We start from the raw sequence: 17,449 nt of genomic DNA, 5'->3' as shown, positions 1-17,449 counted from the left end.
GGGGGGGGGAGCCGGCCCTGCAGGGGGAAACTGAGGCACAGGGGAGCTCCGGCCCTGCAGAAGAGACACAGCCACGGGGGAGGGCCGGCTCTACAGGGGGGAAACTGAGGCACAGAGGAGACACTGAGGCACGGAGGGCCGGCTCTACAGGGGGGAAACTGAGGCACGGGGAAAAAAAATTACTTCCCCAAAGGCTCGAGGGGACTTGGGAAGCCCCCAAGCCCAGCTGTCCCCTCCCCATCTCACTGAGCAGAGGAGAGTGCTTGGTGCCCTAGGCCTGTCAGTTGGGCAGCACAGCACAGGGGAGGAGGGAGAGGCTGGGTGAAGCCTGGGAGAGCTAGCTTCCTTGATGTCAGGCCCTGCCCCCTCCCTGGAGGTAGGTACAGTAAAGGGCCCAGGCGTCCAAGCACAACTTCCATTAAGTTTGCCTAGCAGGCTAGCCCTGAGCACCAACCAGCCCTGAGCGCCGGCTGGTAAGTGCAAAGCCGAGGCCCCTCCTACCACCTCCCCATGCCTGGAGCCCAAATAGGTTCCCAGGCCAAGCAGGGGCTGACCCTCCTGTCCTGTGGGCTGTGGGCAGGACAGATTCTGGGCACCCAAGGCACCCAGGCCCGTCAGAGGCTGCGCCCTGGAGAGGGCACAGTGGGACCCTGCAGGAGCCTCCTGACTCGTGGGGTCTCCGTTTTGTCATATGTAAAATGTGTCTATAAGCCCTGGAGTCCCTGCTGCACAGGAGAAATCATGCCCCAGAATGTGAGTGTGGGAGCAGCATTGGGATCCCTAGAAAGGGCTGTGGTCTCGGAGCCAGGAGGACACCTGCATGGGAGGCCAGAGCTCAGGTGCCCACGGGGTGAGCCCTGGACTTGGGCCTCCGAGGGCCGGCTTTGGGCTCGACGTCCTCTGGGAGTGCTCTGATGACCCAGTGGAGAGTCACGTCCAGGCGGGCATTGTGGCCCACGTGGGAGCACCCAATTGGGATGGTGCTGAAGGAGGGCTGGGGGGTGTGAGAGGGCTTACCGATGGAGCCAGAAGGATGTAATTTTAAGATGGTTTCCCAACAGGGAGATTACAATGCCTGGGCCTCTCAGATTCACGATCGGAAGATTCAGGAAGCCACAGAGAAAGCGAAGCACGAGATGATGGGTGAGTCTTGCTTCTCTTGAGAAGGCTCCCACACCAGACGTTTCTAGGTCTCTTCCTTCCTCATACATCGCGGGCCTTCCATTGTAACAGCCTGCCCAATAGCACATGTGTACTTCTCAACACCCACAGCCACCCCCTTTTCCAAAGGATGCCCATTGTGACCCAAGTGATACCCAAAGAACGGGCCTTTCCCAGCAGCTGCTGGCTAGCTCAGACAAGTGCCCCTGATGGAGTGAAAGGGAGAAACCCATCTGCAGAAACCTGCATTCCAGGCTGTCTGTGTCCGGCTCCTTGGGTCGAGGCCCGCCTCCCCAGATGGCCCCATTGTATGGAAGAAGCCGACCTCTGGCTTGGAGGCAGCAGCCCACCCTGGGATTGGATCGAGGTTCGTCCCCATCATTTTACAGATGAGGAAACTGAGGCCGGCAAGGTGAAGGGGCCATGCCCAGATGTGCCCAGAGTCACATTGCTTTTAACTGGAACTTCTTCATTTAAGAGCTCTCCCCCTCACTGAGCTGTTCTGAGAGATGCCAAAAGCCAGCTTAGGGAGTTGAGGGTCTGCCAGGCAGCGAGGCTCTGGAGGCGGCCAGGCACCAGCCAGTGCGCCCTCGTGCCAGGTGGGGGGCGGCCCCATCACCTCTGAGGGCTTCCAGCCAGGAGTCCCTGTGACCTCCTTGGTCACTGGTGTAAGCTCGGTCCTGGCTCTCCTCTGCCTGCTGGACGCCTCCTGGGGTCTCCACCCCTCGCCGGCCCTTCCCTGGGACGCATCCTGGCTCTGAGTTCCCGTGATGCCCTGTGCCCTGCCTAGGTGCGGAGATGAGACAGAATGACTGCATCACGTGCCTCTTGGAGCAGCGTCAGCAGAGGGACAGACGTGACCTTGAGAAAGCCATCAATGAATTCCGACAGACCTTCCAGCGACCCGAGAATCGCCGGGAGTTTGACCTCTCTAACCCGCTGGCCCTAAAGAAGGATGTTCCAGCCCGCCTGTCCGACCAGGACACCTGCAACACCATCTCCGGGCTGCAGAAGTTCATGGGGGAGGACCTGAACGCTAAGGAGAGGAAGAAGGCCCAGGAAGAACAGAACCGGGAGTGGGCACGGGAGCAGCAGAGGACCTGGAACGCGGCACTGGCCAAATACAAGCTTGAAGGCAGGGCGTGGGCTCACTCTGGGCCTGGGTTTGGGTCCTGTCCTAGCGGGCTGCCCCTAGGCCAGGCCCTCCCCATCTCAGCCTCATGGTCGTGGTTGCCAAAGTAGGCGAGCTGACCAGAGGGTCTGAGGCAAGTGGGGGCCGCGGCCCCTGGGGAGCCGGAGAGCCTTCCTCATCCTGGGTGGTTGTGGAGAGCAGGAGGTTTGGCACACAGTAGGTGCTTAGTGCAGGCTTGCTGACCGCCTCCTGGAGGGTGAGCATGGCCACACCTGTACCTCCAAAGTATGTGCTTACTTGAATGGCTGCTCATTAGTGACTGGGGGTGGGCCTTGAAGAAGGGCCAGAGGGCTGGGGGCTGCAGGCCCCCTCAGCTCTCATTCAGTTTCCACATTCTCAGATTTTCCCTGTCCTAAGCCAGGCTAGCTGACTGTGTGCCCTTTCTCCATCAGGTCAGGGCAGTGCTTCGGGGGCTTGAGTTTGAGTCCCAGCTGGGAGACTCTGCCCCTGGGAAGTAAACTAGGGCTTACGATCCCTGCCCTTCTCACCTCACCCAGCAGTCAGGAGGAAGGCACTCCCAGTCACTCCTGCCATGGCCATTTTTTTTCCCTCAGAGGACGCCTTCACCAAGACCAGGCTGGAATTGGACCAGGCTGCCATGGACCTTCAGAAGCTGGAACTCACCAGTAGACGTGTGGCATGTGCGACAGTGAAGGATTTCAATAAAGTCCAGGTGAGCTGACCTCCACCTCCTGGCTGGGGGAGGGGCCACCAGGATCTCATGTCCAACAAGGTGGAAGGCTGGCCACTGTCCCTCCTCCTCTCATCTTCTCAAACCGTAAGAGTTATGGACTGGACAAGACCCCGAGGATCACAGCCAGATGGATGGAGGGCAGAGAAGGTGGCGGTCCCAGCTGACGTCTCTGCCAATACCATCTGCGATCTCTCCCACCATTAGAGACAACAACAAACTCTCCGCTTCTGGGGGAGGAGGAGGACATTGGACCGTGATGGCCCCCAGCCAGGGAACTAAAGTCTGGAGGAGAGAGACCTGGTCTCCATCTGGGGCAAGGGAGAGCTTTGAGGCCCAGCACCTGGGGGAAGGAGTCGAAAAGTGAGCAATAGGGGAAGAGGAGAAGAGACTGGGGTGCCTGAAGCTCTCTGAGACCTTGAGCACAGGCAGCCACAACTGGCAGAGGTGGGCCCCAGAGCCCCGTCCCCTGCTCCTGGCCATTCACCCAGCTCTTGGCATCTTTCAGATGCTTGAAGTCATGGAAAGGAAAAGGCATGAGCGCAGACAGGAGGAGGAAGACAACATGGCAGAGATCATCAACACCCTGCAAAATGACTTCTTCTCTGAGAACCCTCAGCAGGCAGCCAGCTCCTCTGGTCCACACAGGGTGCTGCTGGACAGGTGGAAGGGTATGAGCAAGGAACAGCTGGAGGAGATTCGGCTGATTCAGAAGCAGCAGATCCATGAGAAGCAGGTGAGGGCCTCCTCCCCTCCCCGTCTTCTCTTTTCCTTTCTTTTTCCTGACCCAGGGGGCTGGAGATGCTCCTCTGGTGTTTCTGGAACCCTCTTTTCTTCCTCTCCTAGCCTAGCCCCTCTTCCTCTTTGTCCAGGCCATCCTCCATCCCCCTGCTGAAGAAGCTTCTTGGGTCAGGAATCTGGCCGTGTCTCTGCTCTGCTCTGTAGCTTGCAAAGTCTAATTCAGACTCCTTTCCTTGAGACACTCATGACCCCTTGCATTGTACCTTGACCTTTCTGGCCTCATCCTTGATTTGTGCCCACTTGTCTGCCATACCAACCCAAGAGGTCCCTGACTTTCTCCCTCTTCCTTGTCCTGGTTGTCCTTCCCAAAGTTAAGAACCCTTTAGAATGGCAACCCAGCCTTTAAAACACACCCGCAGTGGCACGTGTTGGGTGTTGCCTTGACTGACCTCTACCCATCAGCCTTCCCTCCAAGAAAAAAACGGTCGGGGAGAGGCAAGTAGAATGGACAAGGGGCAAATGAGGGGAGGAGAGCAGGGAGGGTGGCGGATGCAGACCACTGTCCCAGCTCTGCCCCCCTGGCCATCCCTCCTTTTCCTAGAGGTGCCCAGTGTCTGGAATGAGGTGGCCTCCCCCAGCTCTCCTATTTCTCTGCAGAGGCTGCAAGAGGAGGAGAGGAAACGGGAATGGGATTGGGACCAGCAGCGAATCCAGGCGGCCAGAGCCAACCTCTTGTCTGAAAGGCGGCAGAAGCGACTCAACCGGGAGCTCCGCCGGGCCATGGACAACAAGAACTTGAACTTGGCGCAGGAACATAAAGACCTGTGAGTGAGCCAGAGGAAGGGGCTAGCATGTGTGTGTGGCGGGGGCACGGGTCGTCTAGAGACGCTTGCATCCATGCAGCTATCCGTCCATCCATCCGTCCCTCCTTGCATCTGTCTGTCCATCCGTCCATCCATCCCATCTGTCCTATCCATCCATCCATGCATCTGTCTCTCTGTTCATCCATCCTGTCCATCCATCTCTCTAACCCATCCAACCATCCATTGGTCCATCCATCCATCCCTCTGTCAGTACCTCCTAGGCAGGGAGGTGGAAATGGTGGACAAGGTGACCAAGAGATCTTGTTTCAGAAGTGGAGGCCAAGTCACTTGTGTTCTCTGGGCCTAAGTTTCTTTTTCTATAGAATAAGGACACTTAGACCTACCTCCCTACCTCATGGAGTTGGTGACAGTCACATTTAAATGTCTGGATATGAATCAAATAACAGTCCTTGCCCTCAAGAGGTTTATAGTCTAACAGTGGGGGAAAGAAACCCCTCTAGTATTTCTCATATGGTTTAGGGCCATTACCTTCATGCTGGTAAGAAAAGACAGATACTTTAGTTCCAAAAAATGAACTGCACGAAGACAAGATGGGAAAGAGGGAGGGGGAGGGGAGGAGAGACATAGGGAAATAAATATAATGCTGAGGGTCCTAGAGGACCACAAGACCCATATAGGTCAACCTTATGATGTCCTGCTGCCCCTCCTCCCCTCCCTCCAAGAAGCTCATATCACTGTGAGCTGTGGTAAGAGAGCCAGAGGGATCTAGAAGGGGGAAGGGAGAGTCCCAGGGTCCTTTGCTCTGACCAGATATCGCTTCTGGGCATGTCACTCTAGAAAAGGCCCTGATGGAGAAGTTCTCTCAGAGGATGGTGAGGTGCTTGGAGACCCAGGGCATCCGTGGAAGGAATAGGGCTTTTACCCTGGAGAGAGACCGGAGGGCAGGAGGGGTGCTCACTACCCTCAGGGCCCCCAAACTGGGGTCTGCGGACTCCCAACCATGTGTGGTCTTTGTTGCCTTTGTCAGGGACTGGAGTTCTGTAGAGCCAATGCAATTTTTTTTTGTTTTGTTTTTTGGATGGGGGGAGGTGGGGCAATTGGGGTTAAGTGACTTTCCCAAGGTCACACAGTTAGTTTTTTGTGTATGTATGTTAAGTGTCTGAGGCCGGATTTGAACTCAGGTCCTCCTGACTCCAGGGCCGATGCTCTATTCACTGCACCACCTAGCTGCCCTGTCAATGCAATATTTACAGTGCCCATGATCACGATAAAGACCGTGACTTTAAGTATCGCATTATGTTCAATCACAAAATATACCAAACTCTCTATATAGAGGACAGGACTGAAGCATTTATTTAGACACCAGAAAACCCAGTCCCAAAACCAGTAAGCCGATTCCATCATAGTACCAAAGACATTCAGAAGCCATAATAACGCTGAGAGCCACAGCCTTCAGCCCTCCCACAGACCAGTGTGATATCAATATTCACTCACAAACCTCTCTATCTCCGTGCCTGAGCTCCTCTGGCCCCCCCACCGTCTGGCTAGCTCTGACCAGCTTCCCGTGGGCTCTGCTCTACTCCCATCACAGGCTCCATGGGGAGCTCTTCTAATTCCCATCTCCATTACAGGGTTGAATGAGACTAGCCACCGTTCCCTGTGCATGGGGCAGAGGGCTCTTGGCCCTCCCAAGCCAGGTGTCAAGTGCAGAGATGAGAGTGAGCCTGGGGTGCAGGAGGCATGAGCTCCACTCTGCTTGGGCCGCATCCTGGACGGCGGCCCCTGGACACAGGACGACGGGGTGGGGGGGCTCCACCTTTCCATGGCTGGGCACAGTCCATTCAGGGCCATGGAGGGAAAGGCAGAGGGGGAATGCAAAGGAACCCGACTCTAATGGACACTTCAGAATAAGAACCAAGCTTAGCGCTTCTGGGACCCTGGATTAACGGATCTCCAGAGTCTCTGTGAGCTGGAATTTTCTCTGTTTTAGGCTCTGGAATCTCTCAGATACTCTTGTTCTAGGTTCTGGAGTCTATCAGATGCACTCTGTTCTACCCTGTAAGGTCACTTGGGTGTTCTCTGTTCTAGGCTCTAAAAGACACCCAGATGCTTTCTGTTCTAGGCTTTGATGGCTCTCTGTTCTAGGCTCTGGAGTCTCTCAGATGCCCTCTGTTCTATGCTATATTAGGCGCTCTCTGTTCTAGACTCTGGAGCCTTATGCACCCTCTGCTCTAGGTTCTGCAGTCTCTCAGATACTCTGTTCTGGGCTGCAGAGTATCTCAGATACTCTCTGTTCTAGGCTCTGGGGTCTCAGATACTCTCTGTTCTAGGTTCTAGAAGTCCCTCAGAGACTCTGTGTTCTAGGCTCCATGGTGTCTCCAGTGCTCTCTGTTCTAGACTCTGCAGCTTTTCAGAGGCTCTCTGTTCCAGGCACTGGAGTCTCTTGGATACTGTCTCAGGCTCTGGTGTCTCTCAGATTCTCTCTGTTCTAGGCTCTAAAACTCTCTCAGATGTTCTCTGTTCTGGCCTCCAAGGTCTCCCCCAGCTCTGACATTTAAATATGCTGCTATTTTTTATCTCCATGATAAGGCGGCCTTGGTACACATGACAGGACCCCGAAAGAACAATGTAAAGACAAACTAAGGAGCATCAAAGTGAGTGAGCACAGTCCTCTTAGGCCCTGGGTTAGTGCTTCCATTCCCAGCATCCCAAGGCCAGCTCGCCGCAGGGATTTTGCCGCTGATTAGCTGGGCTTCTGAGGGACATGGGGTCTCCTTAGGAGGCTGAAGTATTTTGGCTGTCCCTGAGGATCTTTCAGGGGGCGCTTTGTCTCTTCGGTTCTCTTTGCCCTTTCCAGAGAACCCCAAGCCCCACTATCTGTCCATGTGTCTGGTTTGTTTCATTCTAGGCAAGATTATCTCAAAGAGGAAGTCTACACTAATTGCCCGACGGCACAATATTTCATGCAGTTTAATACGAGTAGTAAATAAGGAAGATGTCCTGGCCGCAGATATTCTTCATGTCTCAAGAGAACTTGTTTTTTCTTTTAAAATAAAAGCCACATCTTTTCCTTGTCTCTACTCTCTAGGCGAGGGCAGTCAGGGACTGAGACCAAAGTCTGGGGGTGTCTGTCTCCCCAAAACTTCAGAGTGTGGGGGCTCTGGGGAGGCCTTCTATCTCTCTAACTACAGAAAACTCCTGGTGGCAGGAACTCTGCCTCTTTAGCTCTAGAGGCATCTTGGCAAATGTGTATCAATGAACAAATGCAAATTGGAATTAATAGGAAAACATGGGGTCTAGTAGATAGAACCCTAAACTAGGAGAGAGGAAAGCTGGGTACGAGTCTCAGCTTTGCCGCTGATTCACTCTGTGCCCCTCCCAGCCCTGACCCCCCTGTCCTCAGGTCCCTCCAAGCCCTGACTCCCCCTGTCCTCAGGCCCCTCCCAGCCCTGACCCCTCCATGTCCTCAGGCCCCTCCCAGCCCTGACACCCCCTGTCCTCATCCCCCTCCCAGCCCTGACCTCCCCTGTCCTCATCCCCCTCCCAGCCCTGACCCCCGCTGTTCTCAGGCCCCTCCCAGCCACCCCATGTTCTGATAGGTTCCCCTCTTCACCCCACCTCACTGCCTCTTCTCCTCCTTGGGGTGTTCTTGGTAGCTGGCTGAGACAGGGGTGGTGAGAAGGTCACAGACAGCCTTGAGCTTGAAGGAACCTTCAAGGTTCTCATCCCACCCCTCATTTTGTGGGCCAGGGATGGGCAGAGACAGAAGGAGGACATGGAGGCCAGGTGGCACCAGGGTGAATGGGGAGCCCATCTGGAGGCCTTGGTGAGGGAAGCTCTTCCCAGTCTCCTGTCCTCCTGCCTCCTTACAGCCCCGAACAGTGGCCGTGTGTCTCAGGGTCCGTCCAGCCAAGCGGCCTTGGCCCAGGTGGGGCTGCTGCCCAGAGCTAGGAGGAGGGGGAGCTGGACATGCCCTGCTCTCGGGACCGCCCCATTTCAGGGGTCCTGGGCTCCGACACTGTGGCAGATTTCCTGGTGTCTGCATGGGCCTTTGGCTCCTAACGCTTCCTAAAGAAACAGGATGAGCTCCAGATTCTTCAGGCCTGAGTTCACCCAGGCCCTGCCCAGCGGAGTTGTCACCCCTGGCAAGGCCTATAAAAAGAGTCTGCATTGAGAGTGACTTTCCAGACATGGCAGCACTGTCCATGTCTCATCCTTTAAAAGGGAGCCATGGGGCCCTGGATCAGCAGGCTCAGCATGGGGATGGCTTTCGGGGGTGTCCAGGCTCCTCCATGGGCCCATGATCCACAGGGGGACACTGAACACCTGGCCCAGGGGCAGTGAGCTTGTCATAGGTAGGGCTTGAAAGCCAGGCCTCTGCCCAGGCACTACCGTGTCTCTCTGTTTCTGAGCAGGGAATTAATTAGCGACCTTCAGTGACATTCCATGGGTAGAAGGCCTTTTGGAGAGCTGGAGAAAGACCCCCAGCTCTCTAATCAAAATGGCATTTCAGGGGGACTGACACGGGGCATGCCAAGGATGGGAAAAGCCTTCAGGATCGGTGGGGGTGACAGAGCCCCAGCTCTGCAGAATTGTGCCCTCCCTCCCTCCTCTGCTATGGGATTGTTTCCACAGAGCCCGGTCCCCTCTACCACACACCTGGAGCTCACCACCTGCCAAGGTGGCCCAGGCCACTCAACACACAGCCCTCACTGTGGGGGTCTGTCAGCAGCTCCCCCCATCTCTCTGGGGCCACAGAGAGCCCTTCACAAAGCCAGTCACCCTCCCTCAGGCTTCCCCTCGTGGCTAAACATTCTCTGTTCCTCCAGCCCATCCTCATACAACACAGCATAGGCCATTGGCCATCTGGCAGAACCCCCAGTGAGGTCTGACCAGGACTGGCAATCTCCTCTTCATGGAGAGTCGGAACAGGGAGAGTGAATGCTCACAGAAAATCCGTGGTGAGGCTGGGGCCAGAGTGCACACCCAGCTACCCGAAAGGAATATTTGGCAATCAGAGTATTCATACCCTGCCTTGGGCCATCCCCTGCCATGAGACTCAAATACTCGTGTCAGTCAATAAGTACTTAGGTACCTTCTGGGTGCCTGCTTGCCTCAGTTTCCTCATCTGTAAAGTGAGCTGGAGAAGGAAATGGAAGCACCCTATAATCTTTGCCAAGAAAACCCCCAATGGGTCGTGAAGAGTTGGACGTGATTGATAGAACAGATGTGCCTGGCACTGTGCTGGGAATGGCAGTCTAAACAGAAGCAAAGGACAGCCCCTCAAGGAGCTTCCAGTCTAACACACAGACTGGAAGAGGCAGAGGGAGAGAGGCCAAGGCAGATTAGTTAGGTTTGAGAACTGTCCTTGGGAGGTGATGAGATCAGGAAGGGATAGGTCACCAGGACAGGACACCACATGGGGCTGGGGGGAAGGCTTTGCAGCAGGGCAAACTGCTAGGGCCAGCTCCGTCTCCCAAAAGTCAGGTAGGCTAGACACCTAGGCTCGTCAGCCAGGGTGGGAGCAGACTGAGATGCTTTGAGATCCAGCCCCCAAGGAAACCACAGCCAGAGGGGGAGGCAAGAAGTGAGTGATAGGAATGTAAGGGGTGGGGGACTGAAGGCACCAAACAGTTCCAGGAAGAAGAAAGCTCCAAGACTGAGCCTAAACAGATACCTCAGTAGGAGCAAGGAAAACCACAGAATGACCCAAGATGGTGAGGTACCGGCCCTGGGAGCCCCCTGGAGCTGTCCTTGACTCTTCCCATTGGATGAGGCATTTGCCTGAGGCCATAAGCCTTTCATCATACCTTGGCCCAAATCTCTGTTACTAGCCTAGCCCTCCTTTGTCCAGGTGGCCCCCCACCCTTGATGCTCTATACCCTTAAACTAGCCCAGCCCGCCAAGGTAGCCTCCAGCTACTTCCCACCCTCATTGACTTCCTGAAGACCCTCCCCAAACTCCTCCTCTAGACCTCCTAGATTCCCCCCACAACCTTTCTGTATATATGAGATCCATCTGGCCTCTATGAGGAGGAAAGCTGGGGAATGATCCAGGGCAGACCTGCTCTGTCAGATGATTCTGGTCCATGTGTCCAGTGCGAGCCTCACAGATACCGAGGCCCCTTCAGAGTCTGCCCATCATGGCGAATCTCTAATAAACTTGTTTTTCTTTGGCTGAGAGAAGACTTGAGTCAAATTCTTTCGGCAGGACACGCGTGTTGGTGTCTTGGGGTCTTGAGCAGCCCTGACCTTGGCCCGGCATGGTGCATGATGGGGGTGGTGCCACACAGCCCAGGCCTCGGAGTCAGAAAGCCGATTGGCCGTGTGACTTCAGGCACAACCTTCCCTCATCTGTAAGATATGACCTAAAGCGCCTGCCGCAAGGGATTGTTGGGGGAGAATTCCCATCCCACTGGCCCATCCTTCTACAGATACTGGAGGTTTTGTGTTAATGGCCTGGGAACATGCCGCTGCTCCCTGCAGAACATAAGCCTTGGAGGGGATCATCCTCTGCCTGCCCAGGCTCTTAGGAGGTGCTTCCTAAGCGTGTACTAAGAGACTGACTGAGCCAGTGGGGGCAGCAGAGACTCAGGAAGCCAGTGTCCATCCTACCCAGCCGGGCAGCCCACGGCCAACCAGGACCCAAGGACCACATGCCGGTCCACTTGCCCCCTCTGCTGGCAAGTCTCTGCTCTGAGCACGACCCAGCCTGCACTGCCCCTTCCCCAAAGGACAGAATTAAAGAAGACAAAGCACTTGAAAGGCTGTCCTCCACCCAGAAGCCCCAAGTTCAAATCCTGGGCCTCTCATTGCTCAGCAGTGATTCTCCCAGACTGGACTTCCCCTCCCCATCTCCTCCTCTTCCCCATCTCCTCCCCTACTCCATCTTCTCCCCTCCCCCCACAAAGAGAAAAAGCAGCCGCCTTTTCACAGCAGTGACCAGAGGGGCTGTGCTTCCTAAGGCGCCAGGAGGCTGAGGGGGTCGGGCTGGCTTGGCTCTGGGCTTACCCTGGACCTTGGACAGCTCTTCCAGTCTCCTCTTTGGGCTCTGCATCTGAGGGCTGTTGGGTGACGGTTCCTGACAGCTCTGGAGATCCTGTGATTTCTAGAATTCCTCAATCCTGGCCCATGAATGTGAGATTATGAGAGCCACAGGAAGCCTTGCTGTCTTGGGTCTCTCCTTTCTCCTGACCTCCCTCTTCTCTGGTCAAAGGCATGAATGACCCCAGGCTCCTCGGTGCTTAACCGGAATGCTGCACCTGGCATCAGGAAGACCTGGGTTTGAATCTTGCCATTGATACTTACGAGTTGTGTGACCCTAGGCAAGTCCCTTGAACACTCTCAGTCTCCATTTCCCCATCTGGGAAATGGGATAATAACCCCTGTAATTCTTTGCAGGATTTTTGGGGGGGCTCCAATGACACCATGGATGTCAAGTCTCCGTTAAGGCACCCTAGGGATGTACATTAATAGGACTGAACCCTCTTTTAGGTCAGGCAGAATTGCAGCTCACCTTGGCCCTTTGGGCAGAGGAGTTCTAAAGAGCCCTTGAGGGAGAAATCTGATCTCCCAGGACGCCTTTCTTCATCTTCCCTCTGTGTGAAAACTTGGGAAGGTGTGGTCCAATGGCGAGGGAGGGGCTTTGTGGAGGACAGGAGAGGGGTCCTCCACCTGCTGGGAATGACTCCCCATGGCTTGATTTTCCAGCTTGGCTCCTGAAACCCCCAGTCCAACACCCAGAGCCCATCTCCTCAATTTCCTTGCAATGGCTCTCCCTGTCTCTGTCTCTCCTTGGTAGGGGGCTCATTCCCTCTGGATCCCCCCCATGGGACACCATTTGGCACAATCTTCCTCTGATCCCTCACAACAGAGACGGCCTGGCAGAGGGAAAGGACCCTGGCTTTACTAAGTCCTCGGGAGACTGGGGACAAATCATTCCCTCCTGGCCCTAGGCCTCAGTGCCCTGGTCTGTAAAAGAAGGGGAGGTCAAACTAAGTGATCCCTAAAACCCACAAGCCCAGTTCAGTCAACCAACCACAAGCACCTACAGTGTGCCAATTAAATGTCCACAGAGAGAATGAACTCCCCCCCCCCTTCTTTCAAGGAACTGGCATTCTGATCAGGGAGAGAAGTGTGTACACGCACATATATGTATCATAATATAATTAAACATATCATTATATCATGTCATATCAAAGCATATCATAGCAAGGGCTAGAGTCTTTAAAAGGCTTCAGGAGCCAGCAGACCCTTCATGGACATGACCACAACAAGGCTTAGTGGCATCCCATGGGGGAGACTGACATGCACCCCACAAACACAGATTGTAGCCCTTCCATGCTTGGGCCTTGAACGCTGGTGTGGCTGGCTGTGGGCCTGGCCTCCACACGTAGGCAGCTGGCCCTGTCCAGCCCCAGGTGCGCCCTTGTGGTCCCAGAGCCTTCCAGATCGTTGGTGTGAGGATGCCTTGGAGGAGACCCTGAATGATGGAGGCAGGTCCTTGGGTGTTACCATTTGCATCTTTGTGATCATTTCCCTGTTGTATCTGACCCATCATGACTCCATTTGGGGTTTTCTTGGCAAAGACTGCCAGTTTCTCCTGCAGCTCATTTTGCAGAAGGAAAAAAGGAGGCAAGCAGGGTGGTGACCTGCCTAGGGTCACACAACTAGGAAGTGTCTGGGGCCGGATTTGAACTCAGGAAGATGAGGAGGCTCCCTGAGTCCAGGCCTGGTGCTCTGTGTGCGATGGCGCCCCTGGCCCGCTTGTTTCTATTAGTTGGTAGCATTATGCCCATTTTACAGACGTGATAACTGAGGCACAGAGTGGCACATTGGCCAGTGTATGAACAGTGATACAGCTCGAGTCAAGCTCTTTGGATACATTTAAAACAATGGCCTTCCCCCACGGCTGCCCCCACAGGCCTTTGTCCCATGGCTGGTCTTTCATGTCCCCAGCACTTTACTTTGTACACAGTAGGTGCTGAATATATGCATGATGAGTCGGTGAACTTGGAGGTTAAATCTCTACCATCCCCAGGAAAGAAGCCTTTGTTTGGTGACTGTGGGGGTCTCAGTGCCTGCTGGAAAAGGCCACCTTCACAGCAGGGCAGCCAGAACCCTTAGCTCTCATCGGTCTGGGTCTCTAGCCCCTCCTCCAGGGATCCAGGGCAGAAAGTCCTGGGTTCCAGTCCTGCCTCACACACCTTCTGGCAGCACCACCTTGGGGAGGCCACCTCTTTGACATTTAGCAATGACAACAGCATCACCATCTCAGGAATCCCATGTCATCCCGCACAACACGGACGCACTACATGTGTCCGTGATGGTCAAGGGGCAGGTCCCTCCTGGGCCAGGCTGTGCTCTCCCCTCCAATGCCGAAGCCCATTCCAGGGCCTGTGTTGGCTAGTTTCCAATTTGGCCTTCCCGGCAAACGCTGGCGCAGAGCCAGGAGACAGGATGGGCTTTCTCAAAGGGACCTAGAGGCCCTTCCCCTCTCCCACACTGGCTGGGTGGGACCCCCAGCTGGGCCAGTCACACACACGAGTATGGAGATCCATATGGGGTCTGTCACAGCTGAGGGGGGAGGGAGAGGGGAGTTCAGGCAGTTGGGGATGTGCCCTGCCATGTCTTCCCATGGAAGAATCTGCTTAAGATCATGACAATTCTTTTTTTTTTTCCCAAATGCTTTATTAACTTCTGGTTTACTTCATTCATTTCTGCCAGTTTTGGGGTTACAAATTTTCTCCCCGTTTTCCCCCTACCCACCTCCCCAAAATAGCAGTCCCACAGGATATTCCCTCCTCTTATTTCCCAATTACATGTAAAATAGTATTAATAATAGTGTATATATATATATATATTTAAACATTTGGTTTTAAAACTTTGAATTCTAGATTCATTCCCTTCCCTTGTCACTCACCCTTACTGGGTAGATAAGCAATTTCATATAGGTTGTACGTGTGTAGCTAATGCAAAACATTACCATAGTGTATATATATCTTTTTTTTGAGGGCAGTTGGGGTTAAGTGACTTGCCCAAGGTCACATGGCTAGTTTTTGTGTTAACTGTCTGAGGCTGTATTTGAACTCAGGTCCTCCTGACTCCAGGTCTGGTGCTCTATTAACTGCGCCACCTGGCCACCCCTTCATAGCAGATATATTGTAGAAGACTGATTATATTTCCCTCCCTCCTATCCCATCTCCCACTTGATCTCTTCTCTGCTTTGGTCCTGTCCCTTTTCAAAAGTGTGTGCTTCCAGCTTCCTTCCCCCCAACCCTGCCCTCCCTTCCATCATCCCCCCCTCTCATCCCCTACTCTCCTGTAGGCTGAGATACCCTATTTAGTGTGTATGTCATTCCCTCCCTGAGCCAAATTCAATAAGTATAAGATTGACCCATTCATTCCCTTTTGCCTTCCTATTCTTCCCCTTCATTGCGCCCATTTTCCCTTGCCTCTTCTATATGAGATAGTCTGCCCCATTCTGTCTCTCCCCATCTCCTCTTATTATATTCCTCTCTCACCACTTAATTTCACCTTTTAAGTGTCATCCCTTCCTATTAAATTGGTCCTGTGCCCTCTATCTATGTATACCTGTATACATATATAAAAACATTCACATATGTATTCATATGCCTGTATACCCTCCAATAAAGACTATATATATATATATATATATATGTATATAGTCTTTATATATAGATGTATATTCCCTTCAACTATTTTCATACTGAGAAAAGTTTCATCAGTTACAATTATTGTTTTTCCATGTAGGAATGTTAATAGTTCAACTTTGATAAGTTCCTTATAATTTCTTTTCCCTGTTTACCTTCTCATACCTCTCTTGCTTCTTGTATCTGAATGTCAAATTTTCTATTCAACTCTGGTTTTTTCAGCAAGAATGCTTGAAAGTCCTCTATTCCACTGAATGACCATATTTTCCCCTGAAACATGATACTCAGTTTTGCTGGGTAGGTGACTCTTGGTTTTAATCCCAGCTCCTTTGACCTCCAGAATATCATATTCCAAGCCTTTCGATCCCTCAGTGTAGAAGCTGCCAGATCCTGGGTTATCCTGATTGTGTTTCCACAATATCCAAATTGTTACTTCCTGGCTGCTTGTAAAATTCTCTCCTTAATTTGGGAATTCCGGAACCTGGCTATAATATTCCTAGGAGTTTTCTTTTTGGGATCTTTTTCAGGAGGTGATGGGTGGATTCTTTCAACCTCTATTTTGCCCTCTGGTACTAAAACATCAGGGCATTTTTGGGTTCCTGGAGTATGATTTCTAGGTTCTTACTTTGATAATGGCTTTCAGGTAGTCCAATAATTTTTAAATTATCTCTCCTGGATCTATTTTCCATGTCAGTGGTTTTTCCCAGGAGATATTTCAAATTGCCTTCTACTCTTTCATTTGTTTGGATCTGTTTAACAGCATCTTGATTTCTCATAAAGTCATTAGCTTCCATTTGCTCCAATCTAACTCTGAAACAATGATTCTCCTCATTGAGCTTTTGAGATTCTTTTTCCATCTGGCAAATTTGGCTTTTTAAGGCATTCTTCTCCTCATTGCCTTTTTGAGCCTCTTTTGCCATTTGAGTTAGTCTGTTTTTTAAGGTGTTATTTTCCTCAGTCAGGCTGTTGACTCTCATTTCATAATTTTCTTGCATCATTCTCATTTCTTTTCTCAATTTTTCCTCCACTTCTCTTATCTGCTTCTTAAGGTCCTCTATGGCCTGTCACCAGCTCGTATTTTCCTTTGAAGCTTTTGCTGCAGGAGTTCTGACTTCCCTGTCTTCCTCCTGTTCCATGCTTGGATCCTTTTTGTCCCCAAAATAGGAGTCTAATGTTGGAATCTTCTGTCTGCTTTGTTTCCTTTGCCTGGTCATGTCGCCCCTCAGTCACTTGGCCCTTGGGCTTTTTGTCACTGTAGGACTCTGCCACCAGACAGGGGAGCTTCGTTCCAAATGCTGGGGTTTTCTCAGCTGTCGGAGGTATTAGTTGGCGCCCTCTCTGAGGCCTCCACATGCTCTGCCAAGCTGGACACACACCCCAGGACTTCCACCCTAGACTGCAATCCAGATCCAAGCAGGTTAAAGGAAGAGTGATTACCCCTCAGACTGGTCGCTTGGTCCTCCTACACTCTGCAGGCCAGGAGCTGAAGCTGCCACATGGTACTGGCTGGCTGTGCCGGGCGTCTCAGCGGCTTCTCGCCCCGGGGGCAAAAGCCATGCACTCCCACTTACTGGGTCCCAAAGTCCAGACTGCACTGACCTCTCACTTTGTCCTTTGCATCTATGTGTTGATAAATCTGGAAACAGCCACAGCTGCTGCTGATCTGGGCTAAAGCCTCAGCGTGGGGCTGGGCTCGGCTCCCAGAGTGTTGCACTGCCTGATTCCTGCCGGCCTGTTGGGCTGTCCTCAGCGGGAGGTTAGCTTCTCTGTGTCATTTTGTGGGTTCTGAAGCTTCAGAGTTTGTTCAGAGTCCCCTTTTACATGGATTGGAGGTGGTGGGAGCCAGAGCTGTGCAGAGGTCCTGTTTCTACTCCACCATCTTGACTCCGCCCCCGATCACGACAATTCTACAAGAGTGACCTGACAGTGGTGGCCACCATCCCCAAAAGGGGCAAAGGCATGGCAGCAGCTAGGCCAAAACACTGATTTTGGTTCATCTGGGCCTATGGCCTCCCTTCTATAGAGCACCCAGTCCTATTGCCTGAACAGTGAATGTGGTGGCTAGTCATGTGGGCATGAATCTCTCTTAGCCTAGCCCAGCTCCCTCCCTCCTTCCCTCCTTCCTCCTCCTTCCCTCCCTCCCTCCCTTCTTCCTTCCTTCCTTCCTT

At 53.1% G+C, this 17,449-nt stretch overlaps 1 protein-coding gene across 1 annotated transcript; it reads left to right on the top strand.

Moving 5' to 3' along the window:
• The first annotated feature begins 919 nt into the window (after positions 1 to 919).
• Positions 920 to 7,680, top strand: RIBC2 (RIB43A domain with coiled-coils 2). The gene is made up of 6 exons (XM_069102251.1): positions 920 to 1,143; positions 1,952 to 2,296; positions 2,908 to 3,026; positions 3,553 to 3,780; positions 4,443 to 4,609; positions 7,518 to 7,680. The coding sequence occupies exons 1-6, from the start codon at positions 1,020 to 1,022 to the stop codon at positions 7,597 to 7,599; spliced, it is 1,065 nt and encodes a 354-aa protein (XP_068958352.1). The 5' UTR covers positions 920 to 1,019; the 3' UTR covers positions 7,600 to 7,680.
• Positions 7,681 to 17,449: the final 9,769 nt, after the last annotated feature.

Source organism: Petaurus breviceps, unplaced genomic scaffold (genome assembly GCF_028583685.1).
Source record: "Petaurus breviceps papuanus isolate PSGF00001 unplaced genomic scaffold, PetGlider_PUasm1.0 547, whole genome shotgun sequence".
Lineage (NCBI taxonomy): Eukaryota > Metazoa > Chordata > Mammalia > Diprotodontia > Petauridae > Petaurus > Petaurus breviceps.
This window is presented reverse-complemented; position numbering and strand designations above follow the sequence as displayed.